Source organism: Peromyscus californicus, unplaced genomic scaffold, assembly GCF_007827085.1.
Source record: "Peromyscus californicus insignis strain IS unplaced genomic scaffold, ASM782708v3 Scaffold_10__1_contigs__length_136768540, whole genome shotgun sequence".
NCBI lineage: Eukaryota > Metazoa > Chordata > Mammalia > Rodentia > Cricetidae > Peromyscus > Peromyscus californicus.
This window is the reverse complement of record NW_026294391.1, coordinates 30,016,954-30,030,945: the sequence shown is the minus strand read 5'-3', so window position 1 is coordinate 30,030,945 and position 13,992 is coordinate 30,016,954. Positions and strand designations below refer to the sequence as shown.

General features: G+C 43.0%; 1 protein-coding gene and 1 pseudogene across 7 annotated transcripts in view; both read left to right on the top strand.

The window, feature by feature from the left end:
• Positions 1-1,382: 1,382 nt before the first annotated feature.
• The window catches only part of Phka2 (phosphorylase kinase regulatory subunit alpha 2), an 89,910-nt gene continuing 77,300 nt past the window's right edge, over positions 1,383-13,992 (top strand). For 6 of the 7 annotated variants that reach the window (XR_008215074.1, XM_052724087.1, XM_052724176.1 and 3 more), the window contains exon 1: positions 1,669-2,145. Coding sequence is in view for 6 of the 7 variants with exons in the window: in XM_052724087.1 (XP_052580047.1) it covers positions 2,068-2,145 (78 nt within the window). In the remaining variant the exon portion in view is untranslated. Of the gene's footprint in view, positions 1,512-1,668; positions 2,146-13,992 lie in introns of those variants that run through there. The other variant, XM_052724253.1, reaches the window with a different exon arrangement.
• Positions 7,782-7,890, top strand: LOC128117900 (uncharacterized; annotated as a pseudogene).

The window sequence follows — 13,992 nt, the reverse complement described above, 5'->3', positions numbered from 1 at the left end:
ACTCAAGATCCAGTACAAAAACAAATAAAAAGGAGTTGAGAAAAGGGAAAGGAGGGTAGGAAGTATGAGGGGGGCTTCTCAACATACAACAAATACTTGCACCAAAGCTTGAAAACAACGTTTAAAAGTATATGAGCTGGATGTAGAGTGCATACTTATTATCCCAGCAGTTTCGGTGCTGAGAAAAGGAACAGTGCTATGAGTCTGTGGCCAGTCTTGGATATATACTGCAGTGGAGTCCAGCCTGGGCTACATGACAAGACTATCTCAGAATAAAAAATGTGTGTGAGTTGATAAGAGGTTAAGTGTTTTAGTTAAGGACCAATCATAAGGGGACTCAAACAAGCAAGACTAATTTTCATTCAATCAATATTGAGCCCTAAATACATGTTGAATCAACACTCTGCCAGGCATGGTGGGAGATACCAGGCTATTTCAATAAGCAATCCATAATCCAATTAGAAAAATATACCTCAGTTGAAAACGTAAATAATATAAGACAATGCATTATTTCCAAATGGTGATGAAAATAGCTGATTTAAGTGCTATTCTGTGAGCCAAGAATGTGCTAAATGCTCTTGACCTCATCACTCTACAAGGTATGAAATCTATCCCAACAGATAAAAACACTAAAACTCAAACAACCAGAACTGGAATAAAGTGCAATTTGAACTGACTCTTTTTATCTGATTTTTACTAAAGAAATTGCTGTAAGAATCCAGAAAATGGGGAAAGCTAATAGGAGCATGGGCTGACATAGTCCTTAAGGCAAAGATAGGTTTCAGACAATGAAATGGATCAAAGTGGAGAATAGTAAAGTGCTTGTAGAAGCAATTACATTAGAACAGCTGCCCAGTCGAATTCAAATGTAGGCCAGATTTTGGTGGACAATGGAGACTAGATCAAAGAATATAGCAGGTAGTTAATTAGTGACCTCCACAACAAATGGATGCCAAGTTTCAAATTATACTACTGTAAAGGAGCTGAGCGACTCTCCCAGGGGCTAAGGTCATAGGCCACAGGTGCCAGGAGTACATATAGGGGACAATGTTCGGGATTCCCTTTTTTGCTTTATTTGCTGGGTTCCACTTCTGAGATTCTGTTCTCAGGTGAGGCTTGGACCAGGGCAGGGCTACAGTGGTGGGTCATTGGAAGGATGCCAAGGTCTCAGATGGGTTTGGCGGCCCTCTCAGAAGACCTTGTCACTGCCGACCCAGAAAGCCGACTTGTTCTCTGCCTGGATCCAGGTTCTCCGTGTCTCCGGTGGGCTGCCCCATTTTCCTTCCCCTATCAGGCCACGCCAAGCAGGATTCCACTCCCGGGCGGAGGCGGACCGTGGGCGGGGCTGCAAGCAGAAGGTGCCACCTCCTAACACGCGCCCTTCGGGGCGGGACTCCAGGGGTTCCACTTGGTGGCGCGAGCGGCTCTCGGGGGGTAGCCGTGGCGCCCCGGTGGCCACGACTGAGGGTCTCTGTTCCTTTAGACCCAGCTGGGCTTGGAGGCCGGTTAAGGTAGGAGAAAACTCAATGACAATACTTAATTCCCGCTCAGAGCCCTGCTCTCCGCGGCTCCCATGGGTCTTCCTCTTTATACTCCACCCCCCTTCGGTGGAAACTTGGAGCGTTCCGCTCCACGCGGGGGGGCGGAGCCGAGTATAGCTTAGTGGGCTTCCAGGCAACCCGGAGCCACCTCATACAGCCCCGAAAACAAAGGGGGTATGGCAAAGGCCTGTCTGTCGCCGAGGTCTCAGTCACGGGTTTGTCCTGCGTGGCCGGTCCAGGACTAGAAACCGTCCCGGCAGCTGGGAGCTTGGTAGAGGCGGGGCGGCGATAGCGCCACCCCCGGTCTCCTCCCCCGCACCGCCCAGCGGTGCGAAACTCTGGTTGGCTTGTCTAGTAAGTTGTACTTTAGGTCTATCATTTTGAAAAGTCCTGACCTCCTGCCGCCCTACCCTAGTCGGAGAACTCACTGAAGCTGAGTGTTTGGGGATCAGGCCGGCTTGAAGGCTGCAGTCCTGGCGGACACCACCGGGCAAATTCGGCACCGCGGCGGGTGAGCGTGGGCGAGATGCGGAGCAGGAGCAATTCTGGGGTCCGCCTGGACGGGTACGCGAGGCTGGTGCAGCAAACCATCCTGTGTTACCAGGTAAACAGAATGGTCAAGAGAAAGCCCTCATCTGCCCTCCGATATGAGTCATTCTCCCCCAGGCCTCTTAACTCTTGAGACCTGAGAGCATGCAGTTAAGAGGTTTTCTACTTTAGTCCAATCCTTGCTAGCCAGTTATTAGCCCCCTTCCTCATTGGTATTCCTGTTCTCTTTACTCTCAAGTCAGGCCTTCTGGCCTTTGAACAATTGCTGAGGCGGTTTTGCAGAGTTCTTGGACCTTTTTTTCCTTTTTTTAATCAGAACGGACTCCTCGATGTCCTTCCTGACCGCTTCTTTTGGATGAAAGAGGTGTGTTAGGTTGGATTGAACAGAGCACACTGAATAAGAACAGTAAACTCTTCTACTTTGAGTCCAGTAGACAGGAATGAAAAAAAAAAAAAAACAACCCTAAGGCTTGCATCTGAGTGTGGGCAACTGCTACTGTCTCTCCCATGAGTTACCTTGTTAGACATCTACCTGAGAGGGCCCTGTGACCCACTCTGGTTGCTACTTTACAACTAACAAAACTTCTGAGCACATAGCATCAGCATCAGGGCTCTACAGCTATAAAGCTGAGCATATGGTCACAGATATGAATATGCCTGCTACGCTTTGTACTTGGGAAAAGTTAGGTGTGAGTACCCAGTGCAAGACCACTGAGCTGTTTTTGTTTCCAGTGAAGACAGCAGCTATATTGCTTGCCTTCAATCAACAGTGGCTATTTTTAGGGCTTTCAGAGTCAAAGAAGGAAGTAGCAGTTGGTGGTTTGAGGCTTGACCTACAAGTTGGAGACCCATGGTCATTTCCAAACCATTAACCATTTTTTTTTCTTCTTAGCTGATTTCTCAACCTTGGCTCCTCACTCAGGAAATGCTTACTGTGTCGCTTTTCTATTCAAGACCTTGTACAAAGTGTGTGCCTACATAAAATGAATGAATGAGCTGCTGGTGGTGTGGCTTAGTGGTATAGCAGCTTACCTGGCATTCTCAATGCCCTGGATTGGATTGCCAGCACTACAAAAGAAAAAAATGTTTTATCGCACAGTGAAATTTATGAATAAGGTGTAAGTTCAGTGTCCCTTGTTTGAAACACTTTGGGGCCAAATGTGGCTTGCAAGCCAGAAATGTCTGAATTTTAACAAGTCATATGCATACATACATTATAATAGCTACAATACTCCTTATCATTTAGTTACATCCATTATTATTTCTGCATCAGAATATGAATAGTCACACTAAGTACAATAAGTAAAGACTACAAAAGAGTTTTATTTTAGACCAATTTACCTTTTGCCACCAAAATAACTTTCTGCAAACTTTCTTCTAACACTTGAGTTTCCAAAGCTTATTGGTTTTGGGGATTATTCCTGAAGGACTGGAGTGTTTACGTGGAGACCTTTGGAGAAAGACACCTCCACTCCCAGCCAAGCCATAGTTGGCAGGAAGGAATTCCGCAAGAAATGGCATTCTAGTTGGCTGTTGAAGAGGGAGTAAGCAGATAAAAGGAGGTTGCTTTTTCATGAAAACAAAACAAAGCGGGGGCTAGAGAGATGGCTCAGTGGTTAAGAGCACTGGCTGCTCTTCCAGAGGACCCAGGTTCAATTCCCAGCACCCACATGGCAGCTCACAACTGTCTATAATTTCAGTTCCAGGGGCCCAGTGCCCACCCCAAAACACCAATGCACATAAAAAAAAAAACGACAAAAAAAGTAGGTTACTTTTTGCTTTTATTCTCAGAATGTAATTACAGATTAACATTTTTAGAATTACAACTATAAAAGGTTTTGAAATTTCAGTTGAAAACCTTTCCCTTCATTACTGTGATAGAAAGAACTCTAAGGAGAACTGATAAAACTTTTTTTTAGCTGGGTAGTGGTGGCATATGCCTTTAACCCCAGCACTGCGGGGAGGGGCAGAGGCAGGTGGATCTCTGTGAGTTTGAGGCCAGCCTGCTCTACAGAAGGAATTACAGGACACCCAGGGCTACACAAAGAAACCCTGTCTTAAAAAAACCAAAAACCAACCAAACAACAAAAGAAACCCTTAGTTTTTGTGTCAGACCAAGGTGTGAGTACCCAGTTCTGCCTTGAGCAACACGTGTAACCTTTGTTCATCCTTTCCTTTCCCTTTTTGTTTTGGACAGGTTTTCACTATGTAGTCCTGGCTGGCCTAGAACTCACCATGTAGACTAAGCTAGCCTCAAATTGTCAGAGGTCTACCTGTCTTTGCCTCCTGAGTGCTGGCCCAGCTCTTTGTTTATCCTTTCTGAGTTAACACCTTCATCTGTAGAATGGGGAGTGGCTTATTATGAAGGAAAATGAATGTCTAATGTACTTCCTGGGACATTGTGTGAGATAAGTAAGTAGTGGGTACTTTTGATGTAGGCCGCATGTTGTTACTTAGTCTTTGCATGACCATTCTGGCCCAGGATGCTCCCTCTCCTGGAAGGCTTGATACTGCTACTAATTGCTTTCTGGTCTTTGGTCATAATTATGTGTTCTGTTGGTGCATTCAGATCCTAAGTACAGAGACTTCGGTGTCTCCTTCCTATTCCTCAAGCAATGCCTCAGGCACATTAAAGGTATCCTTCAATCCTTGTTAAAAAATACTCCCTGTGGCTTCTGTGCCACCCCAATGGCACAGCTATTGGTCCAGGCTTGCCTTTGCTCAGGAGCAAAACAACTGTATTCTCCCTAAGGCTGCAGGGTTGGACTTTCCTCTACAACATTTTAATGATTAAAAACCAGTTGTCTAATCTTTTAGTTGTATTTATTTTGGGGGTAGTCAGTGAAAGGCCCTCTTGTTTTCTCTCTTTTCCTCTGGATAACCAGAATATTCCAGACAGTTCAGCTGGGGAAGTCTGAATCTGCAAGTAGACAGTTGCATGCCTCCTCGTCCAGCACTCCCGTGCACCCATCCTGCCACAACAGCTACTCACAGTGTAGAGGCCTAGCTTGTTTAGGGCCTTGGCATCTTTTCTGAATGTAATAGGTAGGACTCCTGTGTTCTGTAATTTTTTTTTTTTGAGACAGGGTTTCTCTGTGTAGCTTTGGAGCCTTTCCTGGAACTCACTCTGTAGCCCAGACTGGCCTCGAACTCACAGAGATCCACCTGCCTCTGCCTCCTGAGTGCTGGGATTAAAGGCGTGCGCCACCACCGCCCGGCCTGTAATTTTTATCATAATAAAAAATGAGCTAGGTTTCTGTAGTTTCTGCTGTACCGTGCCATCTGCTGTAGGTATGTGCATGTTTCTGACACATTTTTCAAGTCAGTTCTTCTAAGCTCTGAACTCTGTTTTTTTCTTTGATTTTTAAATTGAGATTAGTTAATATTGGTTTTCCTGGTTAGAAATATTTCCTGAGTATGTCAGTTGATCATTATTCTTCCTTTCAAAGCAGTAGTTTATGCACATCGTCTAGCACATCCACTAACTCCTTTACTATATTTGTGAAGGAGAAGAACTTTTTCCATCTGTCATTTGCCAGATACAGAATATTTGGCTACTATACATTATTTGAATCTTTAAGGCAAGAAGGTAAGACCTATGTCTATAACAGGGTCATTTAGCAAGTTTCATTTTGTGACTGTACATTCTGAGGAGTCTCTTCAGAAATCTGTTGACTTTTAGAAAGAAATTTCTAGATTTATTTTAGCCCATATAAGGTGTTTATTTTTAATATTTCTTCAGTAATGGCTCTGTTTGAAGGCTCATTAATATATGTGAAGTATGAAGTAGTGGTAAGAGATTATGAACCAGAAAATAATAACCAAATCAGTATTCACTATAGTTAGAAATTATTGGGTATGATAACTCAGAAAGACTAGGGCAGGAACAACATTGTGATTAATGACAATGAAATTTAAAATCAAAAGAATAGCATAAATAGAACATGATATATGGAATGAATAGCAGTAGTAAAGACCAATTGTAGAAGAGTTAACAATAATATAATTAAGTCTAGGAAGCAGTATGACAGAAGACTGAGAAGAGACTGATGTTAAAGTGTTCTAAGTCCTTCATTGCCTTAGAAAGGAGAGTAAAGGAGTTGTAATGTCTTTTAAGTCAAGAGTTTAAGAATTACCATTACAAAAATAGAAAAGGTGAGAACATGACTCAGTTGGTAAAGTGCTGGCCATGCAATCATGAGGGCCCAAGTTCAGTCACTAGCACCCATGTACAAGCCAGATGTGGTGATACATACTTAGAATCCCAGCACTGGGAAGGTGTAAACAAGCAGATCGTGCTGGCTTGTTAGTCAGCTAGCCTAGCCAGATCGGAGAGCTTCAGACTTAGTTAGGGTTTTTATTGCTGTGAAGAGACACCATGGCCAGGACAACTCTTATAAAGAAAACATTTAAGTGTGGTGGCTTGCTTACGGTTTCAGAGGTTCAGTCCATTATCGCCATGGTGGGGAGCATGGCGGATTGCAGGCAGATGTGGTGCTGGAGCTGAGAGTCCTACATCTTGAAATTAACTGACTGTCACACTGAAGGAAGTTTGAGCAAAAGAGACCTCAAAATCTGCCCCCACATTGACACACTTCCTGCAACAAGGCCACACCTAATAGTGCCACTCACTTTGGGGGCCATTTTCTTTCAAACCACCATATTCCATTCCTTGGCCCCCAAAGGCTTATAGCCATATCATAATGCAAAAAATGCATTCAGTCCAACTTCAAAAGTCCCCATAGTCTATAACAGTCCTCAACTTGTTTCAGAGTCCAAAGTCTCTTCTGAGATACATGGCAACTGTAATCCCCCAGTAAAAATCAAAATAAAAAAGCAGATTACATATTGCCAACATAATAATGGCACAGGATGTACGTTACCATTCCAAAGCGCAGGGAAGGGAGCATAGTGAGGAAATACTAGACAAAAGCAAGACCGAAAACAAATGGTTCAAACTCTAAACACTGCAGCTCCATGTCTGATGTCAAGATGCTCTTCAGATCTCCAGCTCTGTTCAGCTTTGTTGACTGCAACATAATTCTTTCTCTTGGGCTGGTTCCACTGTTAGCAGTTCTCCATGGCAGGTAGCCCACAACTCTGGCATCTCTATAGCATCTTGGGTTCTCCAAGGCAATCTAGGCTTCAACTTCACAGGTTCACACAATGGCCTCTCTACCAGGCCTCTATTCAGGGACACCCCTGACACATGCGTGGTTTCAGTGGCTTTATTCCATGACTCCTTTCTTCTATCCTTAACTCTAAAGCCAGAACTACATGGCTGAAGCTTCCAAGTTCTGCTGCTTGCTGGGGATGGAACATAGCCCCCTCGTCCAATTACATCTTCACCAGCTTTCTCCCCTTCACTGCCTAAACTTGGCTATCCTGAAACTTGATAGGCCAGGCTGGCCTCAAACTCAGAGATTTCCCCAGCCTCTGCCTTCCCAGTGCTGGGATTAAAGGTGGACCCCACCACACATGGCTCTTAGCTTTCCTTTAGTTCCTTTTCACAAGTTGGAAACTTAGCTTGGTTGAAAATGACCTTGAACTTCTGATCCTCCTGTCTCTGCCTTCTAAGTCTGGGATGACAGGCATTCATCCCACCATGCTTGCCTGAAAAAGAAATTATGGAAATGATGAAATAGCACTGAATCACAGTAAAAATACTCTGAATAAAAATGTATGGGATCCGTCTACGGCCATACCACCCTGAGTGCGCCTGATCTCGTCAGCTAAGCAGGGTCAGGCCTGGTTAGTACTTGGATGGGAGACCGCCTGGGAATACCAGGTGCTGTAGGCTTAAGAATAAAAAATTATTTAAAAAAATGTATGGGATTCAATTAAAATGGAATTTGAGCCATAAATAAATATTAGAAATACAATATAAATATTAGAAAAGTTTAAATCCTTAAATATGTATTATATGATAGGAAAGCAGGCAAAACTTAATAAACTCAAGTTGAGAAAATAGCAGCAAGGTATACCCAAGAAGATAGAAAGGAGGAAGTGATAAGGATTGAAACAAGAATAGAGAACAGTAGGAGCTTAGGGATGTGCCTCAGTTGGTAGAGTTCTTGCCTAGCATACACAAAGCCCTGAGTTCAATCCCCAGTACTGCATAAACTGGGTATGGTGGTACATACCTGTAAATCTCAGCACTTGAGAGGTATAGGTAGGAAGATCAAGAGTTCAAGGTCATCCTCAGCTACTAAATGAGTTAAAGGCCAGCCTGAATGCAAAGGAATTTGGCTTTTATTCAGAGGACTAAGGACTAAGGCTTCATATAAACAAGGTAAACAGGCTGTAAACAAATGTACAGTAAAAGGACAATGACCTCAAAATTTTGACAATACACAAAATATTTTAGAGATAGAAATGTATAGTGCAATATGCAATATGACAACAATCCTTAATATGTATCAATATACAAAATATCCTAAACAGAGGTAGAACATACATACAGTATGACAAATATAATTTTACATTTGTATCAACATACGAGATATTTCAAATAGGAGTAGAAATATATGTACAATACAACAAATACAGTTTTGCATTTGTATCAATATACAAATTATCTTAAATAGGAATATAAAAATAGTTTACATTTGTATCAATATACAAGAATCCATAACAGTGCAAATTATCTAAGGCTGATATTTTACTAAATTAGTTTACTAGTATATACAATAATCTACCCTAAATATTCTATACGTATCCATTACCCTTTTTCTTTTCTTAAGGAGAATACCGAGTCTGATTTTTATTGTTCCACCCCCAACCCTATAACCATTATCCATAACCTGGAGAAAAATGAAACCTTCTCATCTGATAATTCTTTTGGACTATTTAAGTCCTTTTAGGGTATTAGCCAAATTTACTAGTCCATCTTTAGGTATTCCAATGATAGCCTGTAAGTTGGAAATGCTTCCTAACAATTTTTGAAAATCATTAAGAGTCCACAGTCGATCTCTCCTGAGTTGTACCCTTTGGGGTCTAACTTTTTGGAGAAGATCTATCTTATATCCTAAGTAATTAATAGAATTTCCTCTTTGTATCTTTTCAGAAGCAATTTGTAGTCCCCAGTGAGGCAAAACTTTCTTTACTTCTTCAAACATGCTTTCTAAGGTACCTAACTTTGGATCAGCTAATAAGATATCATACATATAATGATAAATGATTGTGGAAATTTCACATGAATTATTTCCAATGGTTTTTGCACAAAATATCGGCACAGGGTAGGGCTATTTAACATTCCCTGTGAGAGGACCTTTCCTTATAAGTCAGGGTACCATCACCCATTTGGGCACCCAATTTGACAACGTAAGAGTTGTTTGAGATTCTGCGTGTTCCTTTCCCAACTGCGTTCTCTTCATTACAAAACCGCTAGCTTTGCCTCCTAATCATCTCTCAAATCTGCCCACTTCTCATGCTCCTTTATATTGTTATCGCCACCTTTTTTTGTAAGACACTAGTTTTATCATTCTCGGCCTCCTTACTAGCTTCTCCATCCATTTTCTCCCTGCATCCTCAGCCCCCTTCCAGAATTTCTCCCTACTGTGACCAAAGCAAACTTCTCCAAGGACTATCCCCATCCCATCGTTCTGGGCAATGCTGGGTTCAGGGGCCTAGAGAGATAGTTTATTTGGTAATGTGATTGCTGTGCAAGCATTAGGATCTGGGTTTGATTCTTGATTCTTAGCACTCATAAAAACAGGGTATCTCTCTCTCTCTCTCTCTCTCTCTCTCTCTCTCTCTCTCTCTCTCTCACACACACACACACACACACACACACACACACACACTCACACTTGTAATCCTAGCACTTGGGAGGCTAAGACAGTAGTGTCCCTAGGGCTTGCTGACTAGCTACCCTAACCTAATAAGTGAGCCCTAGGTCCCAGCGGGAGGCCTTGTGTGAAAAAAATAAGGTGTATGATTCCTTAAGGAACATCATCTGATGTTGACTTCTGGTCTCCCCATGCACACACACACAAGGAGGGACCTGGGGAGATGGATCAGCATTTAAGAGCACCTCTTGCTTTTGTAGAGGACCTGAGTTTGGTTCCCAGCACCCATGTCAGATGACTCACAATCACCTGTAACTCAAGCTCCATGGGATCCAGTGTCCTCTTCAAGACTGCATAGGCACCTGCCCTCACATAAACATAACATACATATATACATAATTAACAATAAAATTTTTTTTCTAAAAATACACTAGGTTCAATAGAAGGCAGAAATAATATGTTAGTCCATGGTCATGCCGGGACTGTGAGAGACAGTTGTCTTGTTACACTATTTCATGAAAGGAGGTACTCTGGAGGTTTTTTTCTTCTTTCCTGGTCCAATCTTAGGGCCCTATGTTCTGCCACCTCCTACTGTAGCTTTTGGGGTGCAACAAAGAGGAGGGCTTTTGCTATGCCTTTTTCAGTGCAGCCTTAATTTCATGTCAGATAAAAACATTTAAGTCAGTGTTGGGGATTTAGTTCAGTGGTAGAGCGCTTGCCTAGCAAGCACAAGGCCCTGGGTTCGGTCCTCAGCTCTGGAAAAAAAAATAACAACATTTAAGTCATTGAAAAACAGAAACATCCTTGACTCCCCAACTCACAAATAGAGGGCTGCAATAGCTTGTGTAGGGAAGAGATCTACAATTGTTTGAGCCGTCATAGGGACCTCTCATCTCACAGTGAAAGAAGCACAGCAAATATAATGGAGGTCAACTTTCTTGTAAGCCGACAGCCATCATAAGTATGCGGTCTTCTCCCAGGACTGAGCTAGAGTGTGGACATGGGTACTGGAGCTCTACCACATTGCTGGGAATGACAGTGTGTTAAAATGGAAACCTGAATCGGCTGTTCCTTTAAATGTTTCACCAAGTTCACTTCTGCCATGTTGTCCTTGTCACGTGTGCTTATATTTGAAATGATTTGAACAGTTTAGACTCTGGGTGTCACTGTGTTGGCTAGGCTTCTCTGAAATGCCTAGGCTCAAGTGATCCTCCTGCCTCAGCCTCTCCAGTAGCTGGAGTTTTGTAGGCACACAGCACTCTGCCTAACTTGTCACTTATGTTTAGATGTAACTACTAATTAATAGTAGTGTGACATCTGCCTCTCAAAAGATAAAGAGAGTACAATTAATGTTCATAAAAGACAGGAAGTGGAGGTAGACGTTCGAGTATTTTATGAAGGCCAAATATCTTGTCCTCTCTTGAGAAATACTCACACAAAAATTTCAGGAGTCTCATGTCCCTACTGTCTCTATATTCCCCATCAAAGTCCATTGTGAACTCCTGGAAGATCCTTTGGAGACCTCAAATCAAGAGCCCAAAGGTGCTATGGAGGCAGAGGAGGAGAATCATGAGTTCTAGACCAGCCTGGGAGTCTTACTAACACCCTGTGTGGGAAGAAAAAAACAGAGTGGTGTACGATGTCTCTGTCCTTTGAAGTCAAACCTGAAACTTAAGGCATAAAAGTCAGTATTACAAATGCAAGATCAAATAATGGCGTCTATATTGTTCCTGTTCTGGTGAAAGTTTGCTGGCCCCCACATCCAGTGGTCTCTGGATACCTGAGGCGTCAGCTATTGGCCAGTGGGGAGCTGATAGCTCCCTTGAGTTTGAATGTCTTCCATAAGCTAAGCTAACACAAAACCAAACTGAATATTGCCTTCTTAGTAACCCCCCCCCCACACACACACACACCTTACTACAGGGATTGATGAGAGAGTAGCAAAAAGTTCAACCCTCCAAGGGGAGTGAGGCAAGTCATTTGATGGAAATTAAGTGAGCTGGCTCAGTTCCTGTAAGTTTGGAAATAGCTCAGATGAGTGCTCTGGAATGAAGCAAGTGCCTGAGGCACGTGCCTCCTGCCTCCGATGTTTGTAAAAGTAGAGGGGGAGGAGAGCTAATAAGCACAAAAAGAAAACCAGGAAGATTGCGTACTTCTGGTCTATTAGGTAAAGCAAGAGGCAGCTACACGCAACAGTTCACATTCTCTCTCTCCGTGAACATTAGTTTAAAAGATAGCTTTTGGGCCGGGCGGTGGTGGCGCACGCCTTTAATCCCAGCACTCGGGAGGCAGAGCCAGGCGGATCTCTGTGAGTTCGAGGCCAGCCTGGGCTACCGAGTGAGTTCCAGGAAAAGGCGCAAAGCTACACAGAGAAACCCTGTCTCGAAAAAAAAAAAAAGATAGTTTTTGGAAAATCTGATAGGTAAACTTCAAGAGGTTTAGAAACTATCATTGGAAATGTGAATTCTTGCGGCAGGAGAGATGGTTCAGCAATTAAGAGCATTCAATTAAGAGAATCCAAATTCAGTTCCCAGTACCCTCTGTGACTTCGGGGTATCTGACACCCTCTTTGGGCCTCTTCAGGTACCAGGCGCACACATTTGCTACACAGACATACAGGCAAAGCACTCATATACATAAAAAATTAATTAATTAGTTTCATTGTTGGTTGTTTTATTTGAGTGTGTGTGTGTGTATGTGTGAGAGAGAGAGAGAGAGTGTGAGAAAGAGAGAGAGCGAGAGAGCGCACTGTTGAATGTAGCTGCCTCTTGCTTTACCTAACAGATCAGAGAGAGAGAGAGAGAGAGAGAGAGAGAGAGAGAGAGAGAGAGAGAGAGAGAGAGAGAGAGCGCGAGCGCTGCGAACTGGTAGTGTTAATCATAGACAAAATCATTTTAAAGTAAATGTTATAATTGTCATTTTAAAATATAATACAGACCGGGAGGTGGTGGCGCATGTCTTTAATCCCAGCACGCGGGAAGCAGAGGCACGCGGATCTCTGAGTTCGAGGCCAGCCTGGGCTACAGAGTGAGTTCCAAGGAAGGCGCCAAAGCTACACAGAGAAACCCTGTCTTGAAAAAACAACAACAACAACAACAACAAAAAATCTTCCTAAAATATAATACGGGCTGATAAGATGGCTCAGTGGATCAGGGTTGCTTGCTGCCACTCCTGACAATATGAGCTAGATCCCCAGGACCCACATGGTGGAAGGAGAGAGCATACTCTTTCCTCTGACCTCCATGGGCATGCTAGGGTACATGCAGTATACACATAATAAATACATCTTCAGTCCAAAACATTGCCCTTCACCACTCCCTTTTCATATTTTTTTTTTTTTTTTTTGGTTTTCCGAGACAGGGTTTCTCTATAGCTTTGGAGCCTGTCCTGGACTAGCTCTGTAGCCCAGGCTGGCCTCGAACTCACAGAGATCCGCTTGGCTCTGCCTCCCGAGTGCTGGGATTACAGGCGTGCGCCACCACCGCCCGGCTCCTTTTAATATTTTTAAAGGTGGTCACTGGAACAAAATTTCAGCATGATGAATGAATTTAATGACTTTTGAGAATTTTTGTAAAGATTTTTTATTAAATGTCTAATCCAAAAGGAAAAACACCACAGGTAGATTGTATTGAAACCTCCAGTCTCTGTGGGAAAAGGAAATTGGTAGTCTTGCAGTCAAGGAAGGCTTCACAGAGAAGAGAGCATGAACATGTGTACAGGCCCAAAAGTGCAAGGAATACCCAGTGGATTTTTAGGGGGCTAAAGAGTGAGTGTCAGGTGATTGAAAGAGCTAACATATGGGTTTGGGGTAGCAAAATAAGTGATTTCAGCTCTTTCTGTAGACACTGGAGGATTTTGAGCAGAGTAGGAAAATTAAGTTTCTACATCTTTCGGTGACTACCCTTTGTGGAAGCTGGACCATAAGGAACTACTAGTAGAAACAGAGACATCAACTACTAAAGAGCTTTTTTAGTTTTATGATAGAGTAGGTAGAAGAAAGAGAATGTGTATTTTCTGTGCCATTTCAGGCGTGTAGGTGTTGACATTCATCTGTGTAACCTCACTCTGGAAATTAGATTGCAGACTGTTAAATGTTAGTATGTTGGTGTTAC